The sequence below is a fragment of the Rosa rugosa genome, chromosome 1, assembly GCF_958449725.1.
Source record: "Rosa rugosa chromosome 1, drRosRugo1.1, whole genome shotgun sequence".
NCBI classification, from domain to species: Eukaryota; Viridiplantae; Streptophyta; class Magnoliopsida; order Rosales; family Rosaceae; genus Rosa; species Rosa rugosa.
Window position 1 is genome coordinate 51,163,984 of NC_084820.1, and position 23,031 is coordinate 51,187,014.

Here is a 23,031-nt window from a genome sequence, read left to right on the forward strand (position 1 = left end):
AAATTTTGAATGAAATCTGGAGACTTAACATTCCTCCTAAGGTCAAGATTTTCTATTGGCTCTTAACTAGGGGAAGATTGAAAACTAGGGAAGACTTGCTCGTTATTCTACTAATTATGATTCCTTGTGTGCCCTTTGCAGCTCAGGGGATGAGGACTTAAACCACCTTTTCTTCTCCTGCCCCTTTGCTGCAAATGTTTGGCGCTCTGCTGGCATTACCAATACAGATTTCCAAAACTTTGAAGAATGGTTTCTTTCCTGGTTCAGGAAGGATTACCAAAAGTCTACTACTGAAAATCTTCTCCTTCTTTGCTGGAAAATTTGGGAGGCGAGGAATAACCTCATCTTCAGACATTCTCCCTCTCTTCCTAACATGGTGGTTCATGCTGCGGCATCCATTGGTGAGAATTACAGAAGGAATAACCCTTGCGGTGTCAAGGGTCCTGCCTCTACCTCTCAAGTTATTCGCTGGCTTCCTCCTCCTGCTGGCTTTGCCAAGCTCAATTTCGATGGTTCTGTTGTCAACAATAAGAAAGCAGCTGCTAGTTTTGTTATCAGGGATCATGATGGATCCCCCCTTTTTGCTGGTGCGAGAGCTATTGGTCATGCTTCTGTCCCCATTGCTGAAGGAAGTGTTGTTCGTGATGGTCTTTATCATGCCTTCCTCCTTAATTGTCGAAAGATTTATGTCAAAGGTGACTCCAAGTTAATTATAGACTCTATCAACAAAAAATGTGCTCCTCCTTGGCGTCTTCGTACTCTTGTGAAAGACATCTTGAGTCTGGCTAGCAATTTCGAAGCTGTTTCCTTCTCTTATGTTCCCAGGGAAGCCAACTTCGTTGCTGATGCTGTTACAAATATGAGTCATAGATCATCTACTCCTATCACTTGGTCCAAAAAGTTGCCGTTCTCTGCTTTGTCTGCTTTTAATTTTGATCAGTTTTGTTCTGGTTGTAGTAGGGGCTTTAAGTTGTAATCTTCTTTCCCTTCTCAAAAAAAAAACAAATAACCCAGTGCAGACCAAAAAAAAAAAAAAACAGACAACCCAATGATCAAAATTTCAATCCTAAAAAATCCAGTCTAGGGAATCTCAACCCTAAGCATTTTTATGTATTTTGAGGACAACTGGAAACACAGATATATATTTTATATACTGAATTCAAATAAAGCCAAGTGACTAGCCTGACCTTTGAGAGGTCAGATGTGGAGTAAATTTTTCCTAAAGCAAATGTAATGATACACTCATGCAAAGAAAAAGCCTTTCGTCTTCACAGAGAGGACTTGAGCTTCTCCGGGTACATTGCTTCAACTTTTCTGTATTATAGTATTACTCTACGCCTACACCTCGTAAAGCTATTAGCGCACCCTCACATCTTTCTAATTTTTATTTTTTTTGAAGGGACATCTTTCTAATTTTTATTTTTGTGTAGTTTCAATTTTTTTTTTAAACTATTAGTCCACCCCATGCACCCTTACATATGTCAGTGAGAATCGAACCCATGATTGTAATTTACAGTGTTGGAATTATAACTTACCAACATATCATAGCTCACCGATGAGTTTCAAAAATTATGAGTTCAATTTTAGTTGTGGTAATTTCATTTATCCTAAATGATTTTATGTGGTCCGGGAATATTAGGTGGGGACTATTTGTGCACAGTATCACACTAAGATGAGACATAATTCAAGCGCAGTGGGCGGCGCCGTTGGTTTGGGTGAGGCTGATAGCGGCGGTGCGGTGGTGTTCTTGGATGCTTGCGGCCGATCAAGTATGAGTCCTCCATTGGATTTGGGCCTTGGGCATACTTTGTTGTTAGGTTTTCTGTGGCCCGTTGCAATTTTTTTAGTGCTGGGCTTTACTACCTTAGGGTTAGGGTTAGGGTTTGACCCGATGTATGTTTAGGCTCATTCTTTTACTTTCTTATGTTTATTTGAGCCTGTGGTAGACCCTCTACGTAAGGAGGTCATAGGGAGCATAAATAGTTAGGGTTAAATCTTGAATTGTTCGGTGAGAACTGACGCAGTCGGAAAGTAACCTAAGTTTACAAGCAATAAACCATAAAACAAGATTTCTAGAATCCACCAGAGATAGATGAGAAAACTCTCAATTTGATTGATAATATGATAAAAGATAGGTTTTGCAGCCGTTTAAGGTTGCTTATATATGAGAAAAGAAATCCTAGGGCGACTAACAATGAAACTCCAAAGCCCACAGGTTAAAACAAAACAAATCCAAATCGAATTAAAAAAAAAAAAAAACCCTAAATACTGAAAAATAGTGAATTGCAGTTTTGAAGCCCGAAACGATCTCGAAAGCCTAAAAAAGCCCACATGTCATGGCAAAGCAGCGAGTTTTGTTCCTTGTGTCGTTCCCTTTTTGAAAAGGTATAGCAATCAAAATTCTGACACCAAACACCAAATTTGCAGCAAACCGGGTTTTCCCTTTTCACGATCAAACTGCTCTACGATCCTCGTTGCCATCCGTTCTACATCAAGAACCCTAGTAGTGTCACGTTGCTAGTTACTTAACGCTTATTATGATAACATTACGTAAGTAGCTTTAGGGCTCCCTGAGCAGTGATACAATTCATTCGTGCTCTGCATGAGTGGTCACTGTGTACTGTCACCAACATTTTCTTTTAGGCCCCGTTTGGATGGCAGGAAATCATGGTATGGAATGAGAATTAATTTCATTTTCCATTCAGATGTTCCGTTTGGTTGTAATTAAAGATTGGAAAGGAAATAAAAAATAAGATTTGACTGGAAATTGACTCCCTCATAAAGCCTGAATAGAATTACCTAGTCAGGGGTGATATTCTATTTCCATTTCCCACTGTCAAAGGCAAAATTACATTAATTATCCCTCTAAAAATTTATATTCCCCACCAATATTCCTTATAAATTGCTGTACTTTAATTAGTAAAATGGCGTTATTGAAAATTATAATTTCATATTCCATTCTTATGACTTACCAAACACTACAATAGAAATGAAAAATTAATTCCAAAATTTAATTTCTAGTAATATTCCAAACACTCACATGGAAATACCAAAACATATTCCATTCCATATCCATCTGGAAAGGAAAATAAATCCTTTTCCAATTTTGACATTCCTGCGAACCAAACGGGGCCTTAATGAATTGATACCCAATGTCTCTTAAAAAAATGCACATAATGATATACCTTGTACAAGGGTGTTGCAAGTTGCTTGTTGCATGCTGTTTGTTATTTTTGCGCGTTTCTTTGATGATCGATGTAGTAAATCATGTTGATTTGAAAATTAAATAATTTGCATTTCTCATGGAAGTACTTTTCTAAACAATATGCGATAATCAAATCATTGCAATGTATGTGAACCAAAAAAAGAATTAGAAAAAAAGAATCGGGTTGTAAGCAATACAGAATATCTCTATTCAAAGAGAGTGCATGTGTTGTAAATCCTTGATCATTGACACAAAGAAAATAAGGAAAAAATATACCACATATGCCAGTACTACTACCACTACCTCACAGAGGGTGGACTTAGCATAGGAATTGAATCGTTAGACATCAGCTCAGTGGAGCTTGTTAATTTAGTTTTATTGTTATGATTTGTTTCACCCATTTGTGTTGCCATACACTCCTTTAGTTCCATAACCACTTGACTCATAGTTGGCCTTTTGATGGCATTTGGAGAGGCACATGCCATTGCTATCTCTACAGCTTTCCAAACAGAGTTGACAGTGAAATCCCCGTCCAACCTTGGATCGACAATACAGGAAATGTCTCCTCTTACAAGCATGAAACCAACCCATTGGCTAATGTGAATTCTCTCATCCGTTGTCGATAAAACAGCGGGTCGACCTGTGATAATTTCCAACAGCACAATCCCGAAGCTATAAACATCACTTTTCTCATTTAACCTGTTTGATAGGTAATACCTGCAAAAAAAATTAAGCCGAACATGCAACTCAGATCAATCATATACATTTTTCTAATTAAAACATCGGGTTACAGTAAAGAAAATGTCTAGATAGTCATTAATCAAAAAATACTTACTCGGGATCAAGGTACCCGGTAGTTCCTGCAACACCTGTCGATATATGAGTCCCAGCATCTGCAGGGAAATTTCTGGATAGGCCAAAATCTGATACCTTGGCTTCAAAATTATCATCCAGCAAAATGTTTGCTGGTTTCACATCCCTATGGATTATTGGTGGCTTAATACCATAGTGCAGGTACTCCAATCCTGCATTTCACAATTCAGACAAGCCATCAATCATAAAAGAAACTCAAAACAATAAAGCTAAGAAGGATTATGTAAATCCTTCGAGTTGCTGACCTTGTGCTGCATCTACTGCAATCCTAAGTCTATCTTCCCAGCTTAAGATACGTGAACTGCTATCTACATCCATAAAAAAGAAATAAAGAATGTAAGAACATGACAATATTTGCTGTCTCTACAGTTTAGATGTACTACGATTCTCCGAAGAAAGATGAGTTCTATGTACCCCTGAGTAATTTCAATTAATTGCAACAAAACCTGATAGTTGTTCTTGTAAGTTTCCATTGGCCATGAACTCGTAGACGAGCCCCAAGTTGGTTTCATCATTGCAATATCCAACAAGGCTTGTCAAGTTTTTATGATGAACTCTAATAAGAAGATCAACCTGCAGTAGTTTATAAATTAGAGGCACAAACACCATATCTTGATTAGTTTACTTTATATGTGTATATAAAAAAGATCTCGAAAACTTTGTACAATTCTACTGCATTGTAGAACATGCCTCTGCATGAAATTGTTGAAACCCTTGAACTGATGATGGCGAAAGCATCTTGATAGCTACTTGAGTGTTGTCTATGTGTCCGTGATACACTGTTCCAAATCCACCTGTACCAAGAATCCTCTGAAAGTTGTTAGTCATCTTGACTATCTCAGAGTGCGTAAACTTTCTTTTTGCCGCTATCTCAGAGTGCGCAAACTTTCTTTTTGCCGCTATTTCAGAGTGCGCTAACTTTCTTTTTGCCGACTCCACTGACCCAAGTTGAATGTTGGCTTTTGCATCTGGTAAGACCATTACCATTTATAGTTTAATCAGCATCTGTTCCTCCATCTTATATACTTCCCACCCTCATATATATATATATACAGATCCTATCCAGAGCGGAGCTCCGCTTTGAAATTAACGTGTGAAGTTCGAGTTTTGGGTCACTTTTCGGTCGCATATCCACATCTCGACCGTTCAGTTTTTAGGTACTAGTGTATAGATCATCTCTGCAAATTTTCAGCCAAAATGATGATCGTTAAGACATTGATAACTGCCTTAAAGCTAATACGGTTCAGGTTGACAGATTCAGTCCGTCCATTGGTTTAAGCGAGTTAGATACCTTAACGATCATCCATTTGGCTGAAAATTTGCAGAGATGATCTATACACTAGTACCTAAAAACTGAACAGTCGAGATGTGGATATGCGACCGAAAAGTGACCAAAAACTCGAACTTTACACGTTAATTTCAAAGCGGAGCTCCGCTCTGGATAAAATCTGTATATATATATATATATATATCATATCTAGAGTGAAGCCTCACTCTGAAATTAACGTCTGAGGTTGGAGTTTAGGTCACTTTTCGGTCTCATATTCACATCTCGACCGTTCAGTTTTTAGGTACAAATGTATAGATCATCTCTGCAAAATTTCAGCTAAATTGATGATCTTTAAGGTATCTAACTCACTTAAACCAATGAACGAACTAAATCTGTCCACCCTAAACCGTACTAGCTTTAAGGCAGTTATCAATGCCTTAACGACCATCTATTTGGCTGAAATTTTGCAGAGATGATCTATACATTAGTACCTAAAAACTGAACGGTCGAGATGTGGATATGAGACCGAAAAATGACCCTAAACTCCAACCTCACACGTTAATTTCAGAGTGAGGCCTCACTCTGGATAGAATCTGATATATATATTCTATCCAAAGGGAAGCTTTGCTTTGAAATTAAAGTGCGCATTTAGAATTTAGGGTTACTTTTCGTTCGAAATTAAAGTGCGCATTTAAAGTGCACATTAGTACCTAAAAACTGAACGGTTGAGATGTAGATATGCGACCGAAAAGTGACCATAAACTCTAAATCCGCACTTTAATTTCAAATCGGAGTTCCGCTCTCTCTATATATATATATACAGTCCGTCTCAGGTGCGGACGTATATATATATACAGTCCGTCTCAGGTGCGAACGTCCGTACCGAGCGGACGGTACGGATTTCCTGTTTTCGACCACATTTTTACATCTTAACCGTTCAGTTTTTAGGTCATAGTGTATAGATCACCTCTGCAAAATTTTAGCCAATTTGGTGATCGTTAAGGCATCCAAAACTGCAATTTACCATTATAAATACGAACGGTTCCGGTTCGACAGATTCGGTCCGTTCGTGTAAAATGCAGTTTTAGATGCCTTAACGATCACCAAATTGGCTGAAATTTTGTAGAGGTGATCTATACACTAGGACCTAAAAACTGAACGGTTAAGATGTAAAAATGTGGCTGGAAAGTGGTCGAAAACAGGAAATCTGTACCGAAAATTCGGTACGGACGTCCGCACCTGAGAATAATTTTATATATATATATATATATATATATATATATATATATATATATATTTATCCAGAGCGAGGCCTCGCTCTGAAATTAAAGTGCGAGGTTAGAGTTTAGGGTCACTTTTCGGTTTGATATCCACATCTCGACCGTTCAGTTTTTAGGTACTAATGTATAGATCATCTCTGCAAAATTTCAGCCAAATTGATGATCTTTAAGGTATCTAACTCGCTTAGACCAATGGACGAACTGAATCTGTCCTACCTGAACTGTACTAGCTTTAAGACAGTTATCAATGCCTTAACGACCATGAATTTGGCTGAAATTTTGCAGAGATATATATATATATATATATATATATATATATAGTCTTGGCTATATATATATATAGTCTTGGCATTTGGCTTGGCTAAAAATTGTATAAAGGAGGTCAAAAGTATAATTTACTAGCTTATTAGTCTATTTTTAAGAACAAATGAACATGTATATTTTTAAGGCCAATAATCATATGTCATCGAAAAGAAAAAAGGCCAATAATCTTTTTTTTTACTAGAAATTACAAAAAGGAAGAAAAAAGAAAAAGAAAAATTTAACTAATAAAGAGCAACGAACAAATGTTGGTCTATCAAAATTCAGTTGAGTAAGAAATTTTCTAATGTGTGGCTAGATTTTTCGGGACTTGAAAATTTTACTAAAATAATAAAGAAGAAATAACGAAAAATATTGAAGGCAAAAAACAAGGAAGGAGGCACAAACTCTACAAGCAAGTGAAAATTACATGTCTTTCTTTTCCGGAACAAGAGAAAGATGACCCTATGAGCACGTAGTATAAAAGCTAAGGATGGAAGGCTAGTCATCCCTTTTAACTCTACGTAGCTGATAGAAACCGTAAGGCACAAGCAATTATTAGATACGATTAAATGCATAATTTTAAGCTGTTATAATTTTAATCTTTAAATTTAAATACATGTTATTAAGATTACTTGTCCCTAAATGTTTTTTAAAAGCGGTCATTTAGGTGAACACTCTTGATGAATACAAAATATATATTTGCACCTTTTAAGTCTCCTCGTTTGACTCTTCTTGACTCTAGCTAGGAGTATCTGTATATATTGTTTAGGGAATTGTTCAAAATGTTAATCTACACGTATTTTGTTTGTCTTTATTGTATAAATAATTCATAAACCTTGAGTGCAATAATGAATTCAGAGTATTAAAGACAACTTAAAAAATAAAGACAGACAAAAGCTATGCTATATAACACTCACTACTACAAAATGGGCCTAAGGGGACGGATAGACATCTGTGCCTTTAAAGCAACAAATAGAGACAGATAATGGCATCTGTGCCTATGCGTCGTCTTCTCCCGGTTGGATGCTGCCACGGCGTCCAGGTCCGGCATCGGCTTGGCCTGTACTTGGCGGTGACAGCAAATCGGCACAGAGGAGGTGTTTCGGGTGTCGAATCTATTGTTTCTGGTGTTGGTAGGTTTTGTCTAGAGGTTAGTGGATGCATGTGAGACGGTGGGTGACATTGTATTAAATTGCACTACCACGAGCTTACTCAAAATCTCTAAACCCCACGGCCACGAGATTACTGTTCAATTCCCATTTTAGGGTTTTTATCTATTCATCAAGTAAGTCTGCTCTATACCCGGGTCAGTGCAATTTAGGTAATTCTCTATTATCTGCTAATCGACTAAATTTGGGTATGCATGCAACTGTCTTAAGAAACTGCAATTGCAGATTTTGGGGCTTTTTAGAGTCCAATTATTCATATCTCTGTCGATTGCGGTTTTTTACTTTCTTTTTGTTCAGTTAATTTGATGACTTTGGAAATGAAGGGCAATAATTCATCTTTACATAGGATCAAAGCAGATCTCCTCAGTTAATACGCTTTTAATGCTACCGAAAAGAAGCTCTCTACGAACTTCTGTGCCTTTACAGGATTCAATTTTTATATTATGCTTTGTGTTACAAGTAATTTGAATGAGTCGGTGACCTTAGATGAATTGGCTAGGAAATTTCAGTGTGAGTGAGTGAACATCTCATACTTATGCTTCAGCTTTCTTTGTCCATACAATATATGTCTGGGATTTGAAACCAGTTAACTTGAAACAACCATGTTAGCAGTAGATTGGACCTTGGATTCCACACAAATTTGATAAGAAGCTTACTAAATGTATATGTACATCATGATGTCTGGAACCAGTTTCTGTGTAAAGAGTGCTTTAAGATGAATAGCTACTGTCTCTAATCCGTGTTCTTTCGTTTGATGAATCTATTTTATTTGTTCTGTGTTTTTGCTCTGGATGTGCATATGGATTCTTCACCAGTTGTAATATACAATGTTCATGAACATCTGCGACCTATATATGTGTGAATTCATCTTCAGTTTAATTAAAAGTGGCTGGGATTCTTCCTTAATGATCAGCTAATTTCTTAGCGTTAAAGTGTTAATTATTGTGCTTCATCGTGTAAGTAATGTTAAAAATGGAGGCGTAGTGCTCAGTTGCAGCAAGGTAGTAGACTCCCCTCATTTGGGAGTAACTAATGTTCTGTTGTGTTTTATCATTGCAGTGTTTGTAATTACCAATCCCAAAAATGTCCAAGGATGTGGTGCTTTTTCGTAGTAGATCAGCTTTGTATAGTGTCTTACTAATTATCTGCTTTTCTGACTATAATTTGTAATGTTTTTCTTTTTTCCAGGCTTTGTAAAATCAACAAAAATGTGTGGTCGTTCTAAGGAAGCCGAAGTACCATTGGAGCAGGTTAGAGCAGTATGGAAGCAAGTACTTCTGAAGTGTTTAGATTCAATGTATTAAAGTTCAATTAAACTAGTTCTCCTTGATACAGAGGCTTCTGCACAACTGTGGTTAATTGGAGTTTAGTTGTTTTTGGGAGAGAATGTAATACTAGGTTTTGGATTTTGTTGATGTATTGTTGAATATCTGAACTTTTAAGATTTCAATGGAAAAGATATAATGAGATTGTGTGATTACTATTCTCTTGTATTATTTATTGTGTGATATTTAATGAATATTGATTTTTTTTTTTTTGCCTGGGTTTGCAATTATTCCCTATTAGGCAGGGGGAGACACAAGTAATAAAAATCAAGTCAGTGGGCACAGATAGCTAAAGTGTCCCCAAGAGGTGCAATGTATTTGTTCAAATGTATGGTATTTGTACTCTATTTTGTAGTCTGGGAAACTATGGGGCCCATTCTATTATTTAGGGACAGATAAGTTATTTGTTCCATTTAGTAATAGGAACACCTACAGTAGACACAAATGCATTATCAATCCCCTTTGACCAATGAGGACAGATATTTGTCCTTATAGGTAGCCATAGGCACACATAAGTTATGTCCCCTCAGGCCTCTTTTGTAGTAGTGATTTCCCCTTGTATATTGCGAAGAGAAAAGATTGACATCAACAAATATTTGCAAGTCTTACTGTGTTTTCTTTTCCTCACACAGCTCCACCAGATAAATGCTAAAATTGAGAAGAGGATTGATACTCCAACAATTGAAATAGCTATGGGAAGGAGGAAATTCTTCTTCTTGTTCTTGCAAGTAACATTTCCAAGTAGATTTGGATTTTCGCACAGTCTGGTACAAAATTAATATACGGTGAATAACAACTGCAGTTATATCAAAATACAAAATTTTGCTTAATTGTTAGTAAGTTGATGCTCAATAGTTTTACATATTGGGTTTGGTAGACTCATTGTTTAACAACTCAAATTTTCTAAGTGCATAGACTATTTAACATGATTGTAGAGTTCTAAATTCAAGAGGTTAGGATCGGAACTACCTCCATTTCACTTATCACGTTAACCGCTTAAGCCATTTTATAATTTTATGGATGAAGATAAATTTGATGGCTAGCGCCTTGATCTAATATCTATTGCGTGAGTGAGTCCATAACAAATTTGAAGGTCATGATTTTCTGTAGAAAGGGACATACCTTAATGACAAGAAACCGCTATTCATTCTTCGAATTAGTCCTTCCGGAATAGAGCCTGTGAGCTTGTTGTTCTCCAAGTTTCTACAAAGGTGTATCACCATGCTTTGTAAGCAAAAATAAATATGCTGTTTAGTTAGCTAACCCCATACAAAACAATTAACTTACAAGATATTTAACTTTGGCATTTGAGAGAAAATATCTGGAATTTGACCAGTTAATTTGTTGTTTGACAAATCCCTGAAATCATGAACAGCTCAAGTCATTTAGATTAACTGCATTTGTGCAAAATGAAATCGGAGTGTTTATATATATAACCACTAGCTAGCTAGCTTACAGGAAAACTAAGTTTGGCAGTTGAGACAAAACCTTTGGAATTGGTCCTGTCAAATTGTTGTTTGATAGGTTCCTGAAATCATGAGCAGCTCAACTCATTAAACTAAACTGATCGTGCCAGATGAAATTCGCACAGATCAACTCAAGTCATTAATATTGATTGAACAGACATATGAAGGCATGTATGCAGAGCATGTGTGGATGAGGTTAGTATACTTACAAAGATTGTATCATTGCAAGTTTAAATATAGAAGGAGTTATCTCCCCTTGTAATCCACTCCAGGGCAAGTGCCTGATCATTTGCATGTTCTCAAGTTAAATCATCCATACATATATTGCACAGTGGTGGACACTGGATAGATAGAGAGATGCGAAAGTAAATAGAATAATGAAAACGAATTTCACGAATAGATTTGTGTAGTTGATTCAGTAATGAAGCATCACTAATTTGGGCCTGTTTTGCACGGACATTTTTTTTTTGTAATTTTTTATTGTTTGTAATTATTTCTTTTAATTAAAAAACCATTTTTAGTCTCAGAAAAACAATCTCCAACATCCTCTTTATTTTTCAAATATTGTTCACCAATCATAATTTCACCCCTTTACTCTCTCTCTCTCTCTGAACCAATTTCACCCCTTTATTCAATTATTCAAACAGCAGATTTGATATATACTAACAAGGATATGATTCGTGGGGACTCATCACTTTCCTGATAGCTGCAATTTAGACCTTCCCATGAGTAATGTTGGGGTGCACATGGATCTCCTTGCCAATTATTTGTAATTTTATAAGTCGACTTGATTCTTGTGATTGCGCTAACTGTCATTGTATTCATGTATAAACAGAAAAACTTAGCTTGATATATGAAAAGGCGTAGGTATTCTAAGAACGTATGAGTTTAACATATGAAGGGTATGGTTAACATCAAAATAACAAAAAAGAAAATTAAAATTAAAATGAATTAAAATAAATACCTATCAAGATAACTTCCCACAGTTCTTTAAATAGAGAAAATTAGATAGAAACTCAAAAATATAAGCTTCTATTGAGAAAAACCCATAGATATTTTTCTTTCAATTTACACCCACTCTACATAAGCAAACCTTCCATATAGAGTACATGTATATAATTAATAATTTTTCTCATTTTTTTTTATATATCTAATTTGCCCTTCTGATTGTAGAGAATTAAATTAAGTATCTTCCTTAATTTTATCATCCATTTGAATTTGAAATATTAAGCTGAAAAATCAATTTGTTTTGACCTTATCATAATCAATTACCCTTAATTCCTCCCTTGCTTTATATTGTGATTACTAACTTGAGTATATATATATATATTTCTATATATGCACAAATTTTAGTTCTTCTTTTCCTTATATGTAGGTATTTTATTTCCGAATAGAATTTCAATTTTCTTTTCCTTGACTGGATCAATTATAGTTTCAAAAGATGGAAGGAGACTTTGATTCAAACACTAAGAAAAAATGTTTTTCTTGCTTAAAAGAAAGGGCAAAGGAAAGCATGCATGGTACTACTCGTTTATGTCTCTGAGGGAGAACTAAAGAAATGTTTTGAAAGAAAAGAAAAGGTTTGGAGATGGGGTCAGGAAATGGGCAAAAAGCTTTTGTTATTGTGTTTTCACTCCTAGACTCACATTCAGTGTCTCTCTACATACTAAAAAAATGTCTATTTGTAAGGTATGTATCTTGTTCTTGGATTACTTTCTTCTTCTATTTAGGTATATTGTCATATTAATCTCATGATACCTTTTCACTCTCAACTACTATATTTCTAATTTACCTACTAAATAGTTATATGCAAGTGAGGCTTAAATACCATAAACCTTCAAGCTAAAAAAGGATCGTATGTTCTACGATCATAGGTATAATATTGCAGAAAACCTAACAAAGAGGTATATGATAAAAAAAAAAAAATTCTAATGTAGAGGTGTCATATACAAAAAGAAACAAAAAATAAACCTCTTATATATTAGATACATACTTGAAATTGTTTAAGGAAAACCAAAATTGGGAGAGAATTGAGTCGTGCTTTCATTGATAATATGGACCTCTTTATATAGAGGATTACAAGACATAGAATCAGAGTTGTACAAGGAAAGATAATCGTACAATTAATCGGATATCTATGAATATCTCCAAGAATATCTCTAATTCTAAACCCTATTACAACTAGGTCAAGTAACCTAGTGTTTGGGCCAGACACATATTCTGGATTTACTTGAACACTCCCCCTTGTGTCGCCCAAACGTGGTGCTCCTCTCGTTGCCTCATTAAAAACCTTGCCGAGTAACAAAAACCCAGTGGGACAAAAATAATCTCGGTCGAAGGGGAAAAAGAGCACAACACACCCTTCACGTTTTGAGACCATACTTGTAGACACCTCCCCCTGATGTCTGCATCTCCCCCTGATGACTACGGTCATGGGAGTTCGGATATCTTCCGCAAATGATGCTACCAACATGTTTCTCGAAAGTGAAATTTAGGCAATGACTTAGTGAGCAAGCCTGCCGCACTGTCCTAAAATTGAACCTAGTTCACTTTGATCTTGAGAAGAGTCTGTTGTTGTTGATTATGCTTGGTGTTGTCGCTTTTGATGTAGCCTTGCTTCAAAACAAGCGGCATTATCCTATATGCTCGTAGGCTCATCTGTGGTAGACTTCAAACCACAATTGTTCGAACATGCGAAACTATGGATCCAATCCATATACATTCACGAACCACTTTGTGAAGAGCAATAATCTCTGCATTGTTCGAAGATATAGCGACTAGGGTCTGTTCTGTAGACCTCTAAGATATCATGGTCTTTACCCATGGTGAACACTTAACCAGTTTGGGAATGACCTTTGTGTGGGTCAGAGAGATACCCAATATCAGCAAAACCTTCCAAAACGCTTATCGTTTTGGGATGGGGATAGTGGACGCAGACCAGTGTTGGTGGCGTTCCTGGTGTGTGATGGGTCCAAATCCATCGTCTCTCTGTAGGGATAGAACAAGCCCATATCAATCATACATCTCAAGTACTGAAAGATATCTTTTACACTAATCCAATGGCGTCGCGTTGGCGCAGAGCTATATCTAGCTAACAAGTTCATTGCAAATGAGATGTCCGGTCTTGTTCATTGAGTTAAGTACAATAATGCGCCTATTGTACTCAAGTAAGGCACTTCTGCCTGTAGCACATCTTCATCATCATCCTTTGGACGAAGAAGATCCTTTTCAGGATCAAGACTACGGACGATCATGAGGGTGCCTGAAGGCTTGACCTTGTCAAAATGCCTAAGCATCTATCGACACATTGCTTAAGTTCCAAACCGAGACATAATCGTGTTCTCCCAAAATCCTTAATCTCAAACTCGAATTTCAAGTGTTCAGCGGTTTCCCTTAAATCTTTAAGGGCTTCCAATGAAGATCATGTCCAACATGAACCGCCATAGAATCTGAAACTTGTTATGGAAACGCGCGGGCATATCCCTTCCCAATCAAGTAGTCACTTTAGTGAGCATTTCAATCTTATTGCACACGCGCTCCGTGGTCTAGAGCCACTTGACTTGGGTAAGTGAAGTTCACCATGAACCTTTATGTACATTCCGTATCTGGATCCCCATAGAGATACGTAGTGACCACATTTGTAAGCTGCATGTTCAGTTATTCGGAAACTACCAAACTGACAGGGTAGTGGAGTGCAATGACATCCATTATGAGAAAGTATGTCTCATCGTAGTCAATTCCAGGGCATTTTGTGAGAAGCCTTGCGTCATAAGGCCAAATTACCATCTCTTTTTCTCAACACGCTTTCTAACGAAGACCCATTAGTTAATCAGTTTTATGTTAGGAGGTGTTGGCATCACTGGCTCAAAAACCTTCATATTCGTTAGAGAATCCCACTTAACCTGGATCACATCTTTCCATTTAGGCCAAATTTCTCTACGTTGGCATTCATTCATCAACGGAGCGTGGTTCGATATCATCAGACTCAATAAACTCATGCGCAACGAAATGTGCAACTACATCATCAATTATGATGGAGTTTCTATCCCACGTCTCATGTACACTAGTGTAATTTTCATAGAGCTCTATATTCTCAGGAATAGGTTCTGACGTTGAGTCGTCCCCCAATAGTAACCTTAATCCAGAAGATTCTCATGAGACGGATTTTGAGTGTCGATGATCAAAGGATGGGGTTGTGCCATGGTATCCTTCGAACCCACTGGCCTCCCACGCATCCTAGCTAAGGCCATGGCCTATAACGCCAGAGTGCCACTCTCTTTGGCGTTGGCGCCATGCCTACCTCCGTGTAGGGTGGCGCTACGTCCTCTCGTAGGGACGTCCTTCCTTGCAGGCATATTTGCAGTAGATGTGTGATCTCGTCACTTTAACAGGGATCGAGATGAGACATAGTGGAGACAGACCACGACAATTCTTGTTGTTCCTGCTGAACATCTGTGTTCTTATCTTCCCCTAACGACGGGAAGACTGTCTCATCAAATTGACATCCGCAAATCTAGCGGTGAGGAGATCGCCTAGCAAGGGCATTAAGTAGAGGACGATTGTTGGAATCTCAAATCCAACGTAGTTGCCCATTCGTCTGTAAGGACCTGTCATAGTGCGCTGTGGCGTTTCAATTGGCACATAAATGGCTCACTCAAATGTGCGTAAGTACGAAATACTTGTACCCAGTCACTAGCTGTAACGCAGAGATACATTGAGTGACGGTAGGTCGTAGACGAATTAGCATAGCTGCTTGCGATATTGCATCACCCCAAGCGGATATAAGGAGGTTGGTGCGGATTACCAATATCCTATCGACCATCGTAGTCGTTTCCGCGAGACCATTTGGGTGTGTACATGGGAATATGATGTCCAACATCAGTCCCATTGCAATGTCCATCGAAAGTCTTCGATGTAAACTCTCTAGCATTGTCAAATCTAATTGATTGAATATGATGATTCGGGGAGTGAGCCCGTTGTCATATGATATGTGCTAGGAGTGTAGCATAAGTAGCATTACAAGTGGACAATGGCACAACACGTGACCAATATGTTTGCTTGTCAACCAACATCATAAGATATTTAAACGTCCGCAAGTTGGTTGAATTAGTCCACATAATCCCCACGGATTCTATGTAAGAACAGAATGAGTATTTTCATATCCTTTGCATAGGACGGTCTCAGTCTTAATTTCCCTAAAAAACAGGCTTTATAAAATGAGCGAGGGGCCTTAGAAGCAACCAATGAGGATTTTGGTTGGACTTGAGCGTCTGAAACGCTATTTGAAGCAAAGTTGGTAATTGCAGCATCACCTAGGGCGTCATCACCATGATGGGCACCATCCATGGCGTCATGGATAGGGACTGTGCCAGCCTTAGGCTGGTGGTGGACTGCGGCGGCGCCAGAGGCAGTGGCGGCGGTCACACTTAGCCTAGGAATCAACTTTTGATTCATGCTTCGTTTCGCTCGAGAGAAAGGATGTCCATGTGAAGTCTTTAGTAGACGGATCATCATATCATGATTAGGATGACCTATCCTGTCGTGACATAGCCAATATGTGTCTAAATCCAAAATATTTTCTCTCATAACTTTATTGGATTTAATAGCTCGGATAGTGACATAGAGTCCACTAGAGGGACACATAAACTTCTCTAAGATGCGCCTTTGTTCGCAATCGTTAGAGGGATTGCAAAGGAACTCATTTTCGTTCTCTACATCTTGGGCTATTCCATCTCCTTGAATTAGCACTGATGGCCCAGCCATCGTAGTCACAAAGTAATATGCTCAGAGTAATGAAAAGAACTAGAAATTTTATTCATGAGCCAACGAAATACATCATTGTCTCTTAACCATTAGGAGAATCTAATCCAAATGCTAGCTAATGCAAAACAAAGTTAGTCGTTTGACTTCTTTCGGTAACTCCAAAATAAATATGACCAGTTGAGTAGAGAGATGTCGGTGGAGCAAAGCTCACTTAAGTACCACTTATCTTAAAACCTTCCTAGACATCATACTCATTTTGGATGAGCGTATGTGAAGAAAAACTAAACCAATGACATTTACTACAAAGTATATGGCATGCAATTGCCTATTACATCTCTTGGAAAAATAAAGACTTAAACAGAATTGGCGATCTATTGATCCCAGCCAGATTTGTAGTCTTCAACCCTTCACTCAAGATCATTTTCTTGATCTTCTTGTTCCACATAGTGAGCTTCTCTTGCTTCACAATATGCTTTGTAGGCGGTAACAATTTCTTCACGAGCTCTACAAATGTGTACCCAATGACCGGATACTCCACATCGAGAACATACATCTCTTTGCTCAGACTCCATTGATTGAGGTGTTTTGAAAACGACATTTAGATGGCTCTTAGTGTTGGTGGCTCCACCAACATGGCCAGAGGTGTTACCTCCCTACATTTACCTCTTCGGTTCCGTGTTCACTTATTTTGGTGGTTACCTTCCCAAGTAGAGCGATTATATGGACTAGAACGTTCAGAAGTATCCCTAAGATTAGGGTTTTGCTCTTGGCGCCCTCTCTTAGGGGCGCGACTATAATTGGATTCCAGAATAAGCTCTGTTTCTACGGATCTCGAATTATAGTTCTTCACAAGGATGTTATCATACTTTTCAGCGACATTCATAGCTCCAATAATCTCATGAAACCTTGTAATCCGTCCTGCAGTAACATCGATTTGATAGTTCTTAGCAACCATCAATGCAGAGACGGGGGAGGTAGAGAGAGTCTTCTCAATCAACATCGCATCTGTGATCTCTTTACCATAGAATTCCATTAAGGATTTAATGCGAAGTGCTTCCGAGTTGTAGTCAAGAACTAACTTAAAATCACAGAAGCGGAGGCTATGCCATCTCACTTCTAGGTCAGGAAGCAGGGAGTCACGGACGTTGCCAAATCTTTTTTCGAGTGAAACCCACAGCCTTCTGCGGTCTTCTTTATTCATACACTCGTACTGGAGCGAATCATCCATATGACGAGTCATTAGGATGATGGCTTTCACCTTATTTGCCTCTAAGGCTGTTCTATTTGCTTCCAAAGCTTGAGCTTGTTCAACAGTTAGCACGTCCTGGCTAGGCTCGAGAATCGCATCCAGGATTCCATTGTCCTTGAGATGCTGGCGGACATCACGAACCCACCTATGATATCCAGAGCCAGTTGTTCCCAATGGAGCAAAGTCCAATTTGTTCAGGTTACTCATCCTGAAAGAGAAAAAGAAATTAGGGTTAGTTTCGAAGCGTAAAAGGCTATCACGAAAACATATAAAATTTCTGAGTGTAGTTACTCCCAAGAAATTATGAATTTCTGAGCGTAATCACTTCCAAGAAATTAGGAATTTCTTAGCGTAATCACTTCCAAGAAATTCAATTCCAAGAGGTATTGGATTAGATCGAAACAATGACGTAAGTGGTCGATCATAAATTCTCTACAAAGTCTAAGTTTAGAGATCTCAACAAGCTCCAAGCTTGGAGTGAGCACGAACCCCCACAGTTTAGCTTAATTAAGCCTCCCCTATGATGAAGAAAGTGGGGTAGAAGAAGGGAGTTTGCAAGTCCCCGGAAAAAGAAGAGAAATTGAAATAAAAACTCAAAAATGGGAACTTTTAGAAAAAAAAATACCTTGAAATAGGTCACCGGAAAATTTGGTCGGAAAGTGGCCGGAAAAAGTCACCGGAAGTCGTTGATCGGAGGGTTGACCGAGTTGCTGACGTGGCAGATCTGCTGACATGGCGGAGCTTCTGGGCTTGGGTCAGTGGGCTTCTGGGCCGAGAGCTTTCTTCTTCTGGGCCGAAGTCTTGGGCCTGTTGCAGTGGGCTTCTCCTTCCTCCTTTTTTTTTCTTTTCCTTCTGCCGGTTTTTCTGTCGGACGTTTAGTAGGTCGGTTCAGCAAGTTTCAAACCGGTTTATGGGCTATTTCTTCCGGTTCCTGAATATTTGGTCTGAGGAGCTTCTGTTGGCAAAGTTTGTTAGGAATTGGAGGTCCGGAAGGTGGTGAACTGGTGAAGTATTTGCTGCGGCTGATTTAGAGATTCCGGTGGCCGGTTCGATAAGTTTCCTGCCGGTTCTGGTGGTTCTACCGCCGGTTCTGGATTCTTGGGGTCGAGGGCTTCAAGTTGTATGGCGGTGGCAGAAAAGGTATCAAGGTTTTGTATTCGGATTTAGGGTTTTGGCTATTAGGTTTTAGGGTTAGAATGTCGTGCTGATAACGTGTTTAAGGAAAACCAAAATTGGGAGAGAATTGAGTAATGCTTTCATTGATAATAGGGGCTTCTTTATATAGAGGATTACAAGACATAGAATCAGAGTGTTACAAGGGAAAATAATCGTACAATTAATCGGATATCTATGAATATCTCCGATAATATCTCTAATTCTAAACCCTATTACAACTAGGTCAAGTAACCTAGAGTTTGGGCCAGACACATATTCTGGATTTACTTGAACAGAAATCAAATTAACTAGAAAAAGTGTTTTGATGATCAGGTATCTTATTATATAGGTATAATATAGAGACTTTCAACCTAATAAACATGGTCAACTTGCAGTGATAGAATACCTAAGAAAGAGGTTGATGTGAAAAATGATTCTAATAAATAGGTTGATATGAAAATTCCTAGAATTCATGTTAGCTAAACATATATGTCTAATCTTTAGGTTGTAATTAAAAAAAAAAAACAATATATTAGTTGGATTAAAAACTTTAAACCTCTACCTTTAAAGTTAGATTGCAAGTAAAACAGAAACTTACCTTTAAAATAGAAAATTTAAATTACTGAAAAGTAAATTTAGTAAATTATATAAAGAAAAACTCTATAATTCTGGCAATCATAATGAATTTAATGAACACTGCGATAATAATGGGACCAATAAAAAAATTTACAATTAAGGTATTTAAAGATGACGTTAATCTTACTAATTGACTTATGTTTGTCAGAATTAAATTATGGCAATTTGTGTAATTCTTCAAAAAATAAAATCTAATATTTTATCTTAATTGGCAATAATTGGATGTAGATTGAAAAGAAATAATTGGTGCGTCTTTTTCATTAGATTTTTAAGTGTAGGGCCCCTTTAAATATATACTAGCCTCATACCCTGAAATTGTTGAAAGGATGAAAAAGGCTAAAGTTTTCTTCTCACCCACTTCAATTTAATGTTTTTATCTTTTTTTTTTTTATCACAGTAACATTTTTAGATGATTTTATTAAAAGTTTTTTTTTTCTCTGAAGGGTTTTATAGATACTTCATATTTTGTTGAAGTCTTTGACACCAAAACTCCAGGCTTCCCTTTATGTATAGAGATCAAAAGTATTATAGTAGACGTGTAGATCTGACTGTTGAGAATAAATGCACAATTTAGTTTGTTAAACTTTCAAGCTTTGAATTTAACACATGTGGTTAAGATATACTTGTCACTCACAGTCTCTTAGGTATGTGAGTGTATAGTATACCTATCTTCACCCCTCCCCATTCACACATCTCATAATATTAATAAAATTTTGAATCCATGATCTCCACAATGTCGGTTATTTTAGATAACTAACCAATAAGTCACAACTCAACGACATCATTCTCTATACATAATAATATAATTTCCTACTGTTTTTTTCTTCAAAAGAATAAAAAAAGAATAAATACTACCTCACACTACATAGCATAGCATGTGTCAACAAAGCTAGTATTAGTATTCATGTAAGTTTTATAAGTTTTGTTGAGTAAGAAGTAATTACTTACCATCTTCTTGGTTCGTTTCTGACTCTGAGAGCTTTTTTAGCATATAAATCTCGAAGGCATTGAGAATAGGCGGAAGGGTAGCTTTACCAGTCATGGAGATTGTAAAATTCTCTTGTCCTCCACTTAGAGCCTTAGGGTTAGAAAAAGTTTTACTCATGTAATATTGAGGAACATATGGCCCAAATAGTAGTCTTCCATACATAGTCATCTTGAATTGCCTGGACTGGTTGCCATTGCTTTGGAGTCTTTCAACTTCAGCCAAGTGCAAGTAAATGTAATACTGTCCATTTTTAGCTTCAGGCGGCCAGAAATTATTCAATGCACCATTCCTATTTCTGGGCGTGGCAGCAGTACTCATAACCACAAAAGGTAATTTATAATCAGAGTCAGTACCAGAATTCGTAGATGGCATAAAAGCCGAGCTTGTGTTGGTTGAGGCACTCAATTGCGTCCAATTATTCCGGTCACTATCGTACGGATCCCAGAAGCGATCGAGGATATCGAACGGATACCTAAAACAAGTAGTTCACAATAGAGGAACACAAAAATTGAACACATGCATTCCGATTATTGAATGGCCTTCCAGAGATTAAAAAAAGAAACAGAATGGGCTGGCTCATAAAAATTTGTTTGTTGTGAATATTATCGATATGTGATGTTCTCGGTAAATAAGGAGATGACTCACCTGTATTTTGTCAAATTAGGGGCTATTTGACCAGTGTCAAACCGTGAGACAAGTGCCAATGACCCCTCTTCAGTTGAATAAGTTGAGTTGGGAAGAAGCCTCAACTCTATTGCTGATATAAATGGAATTCCAGAGAGCTTGTTCACCAGACAAAGTTGTATATAGTTTCTGGGTCTTGGGACATAATGAATGAGCTCCTTGGTTACGCCAATGGATGCATTCATAAGCTTCACTGAATCCCACAAATTTGGTCCAACATACAGATCAAATTTTGGTAACTTGTCCTGCCCATCATAATTCCCATGCACAAAAATTGCTCGAATCAAATATTTGGTTCCACTTTTAATGTTTATTTTGTAGCAGTTCCTGATGCCTTGAGGGAAGCTCCTGAGAGATTGGTATGGTTGAATATGGGCATCCAAATATTTATCCAATATGAAGTTACTTTCACCGGTGTCGACGAAGTTTGAGTCCGAAATGTAAGTGATTCCGGTAACATTTTCAGTATAGCTAGAACCCGATTTGCCACAATCTATGCTAATGAAGTCTGCGAGAGACATATAAAAAAGTGATTACCACTCCCGGTCATCCTTGTGCACTCCTATCCACAATAGTAAGATGGATGATAGTAACGAAATAGAAGAGAAAGGAGTACGTTAAGAAGTAGAGGGCTTATGTTCAAAACAGAAAAACCAAAAAACAAAAAAGAAGTTGGGGGCTAAAAAATCATTTCATCAATATTTCTATTTCTATTTTTTTTTTCGATTCAATTCAACACATGTCTAGAGGCTAGTGTGTACATATATACATGTATATAATATATATGTATTAGTCGTACCTGACTGATCATCCTGTGCATGAACAAGGAGCAGAAGATTAAGAGCAAACCAAAGAAGTAGTAGTGAAAAGATGAACTGATTGAATGTCGGCAACATCAAGACACGAGTACGTACTTTTGAGGAGTGAGGGATCGACTGCTAATAATGAAGTAGAAGAGAAGCAGCGGCAACGTCTTTGATAGCTATAAAGCATAGAGCAGGCCGGGCAAACAATTTGGCAATTTTTGCAGAAACCAACAAGCAGATAAGGGTCTGGTATGAATGGTATGGGACAAAAATCTGCAAGTAGAGCTAGCTAATAATGCTGATAGATGGAGATTGAATAGCCTTGAATGGGGCAAGGCATGTATCATATATGTATATCAACGTCTAGCTAGGCAGTAGTAATAACGTGTAACCAGTTTTCTTTTGGTCATGTGGTCGAGCTTCAGAGACTAATGAATGCAGTAGGGAAGGCTTGGAAGGACATGGGTATTAGCAATTGACTAGTAAATGAGATGTTTCCTTTTGTTAGAGAAGCCAATTTATCATAAAAGGGACCATAACAGAAGAGTCATGCTCACTTAAATAACAAATTTTTAGAGAATTTTCCTTTTTCATAAGGGGACTATCATTTTTAGTGCCTAAATTTTAATTTTCTTAATTCGTTTTGGTACATGATTTGTATATATATATATTTTTTTTTAAATGAACCTTGTATCTTTCTATTAGAATTTTGATTAATCACATAGATTTTCATTGATAAAAAGATTAGACCAAAATAGTGCGGGAGTGGTCAACTTTTGCTGGGCCCGCAATTAAGGCTATTAACTTCGTAGTTAGTATGACGATAAATTCAATTCATGAATGCGGCGATTATTATGGC

General features: G+C 37.4%; 1 protein-coding gene and 1 long non-coding RNA gene across 9 annotated transcripts in view; one reads left to right on the forward strand and one right to left on the reverse strand.

Annotated features, from left to right (window-relative positions):
- Positions 1-22,792, reverse strand: part of LOC133725324 (probable LRR receptor-like serine/threonine-protein kinase At2g28960) — a 90,350-nt gene extending 67,558 nt beyond the window's left edge. The window contains exons 1-14 of one of the 7 annotated variants that reach the window (XM_062152536.1): positions 22,166-22,792; positions 21,328-21,928; positions 20,643-21,154; positions 11,559-11,700; positions 11,101-11,172; positions 10,882-10,953; positions 10,713-10,784; positions 10,548-10,628; positions 10,035-10,189; positions 4,769-5,046; positions 4,525-4,651; positions 4,324-4,386; positions 4,041-4,230; positions 3,355-3,922 (exon numbers count right to left, since the gene is read on the reverse strand). In XM_062152536.1, coding sequence (XP_062008520.1) covers positions 3,505-3,922; positions 4,041-4,230; positions 4,324-4,386; positions 4,525-4,651; positions 4,769-5,046; positions 10,035-10,189; positions 10,548-10,628; positions 10,713-10,784; positions 10,882-10,953; positions 11,101-11,172; positions 11,559-11,700; positions 20,643-21,154; positions 21,328-21,887 — 2,742 coding nt within the window. In that variant the 5' untranslated portion in view covers positions 21,888-21,928; positions 22,166-22,792 and the 3' untranslated portion in view covers positions 3,355-3,504. Of the gene's footprint in view, positions 1-3,354; positions 3,923-4,040; positions 4,231-4,323; positions 4,387-4,524; positions 4,652-4,768; positions 5,047-10,034; positions 10,190-10,547; positions 10,629-10,712; positions 10,785-10,881; positions 10,954-11,100; positions 11,233-11,558; positions 11,701-18,528; positions 19,473-20,642; positions 21,155-21,327; positions 21,929-22,165 lie in introns of those variants that run through there. The other 6 variants (XM_062152532.1, XM_062152537.1, XM_062152538.1 and 3 more) reach the window with 6 other exon arrangements.
- On the forward strand, positions 6,979-9,570 carry LOC133725326 (uncharacterized). Of its 2 annotated transcripts, none has more exons than XR_009854358.1 (2): positions 6,979-8,252; positions 9,289-9,570. It is a non-coding gene; the product is annotated as an uncharacterized LOC133725326 (long non-coding RNA). The 2 variants fall into 2 exon arrangements; XR_009854357.1 differs by having other exon boundaries at positions 6,979-8,216.
- Positions 22,793-23,031: the final 239 nt, after the last annotated feature.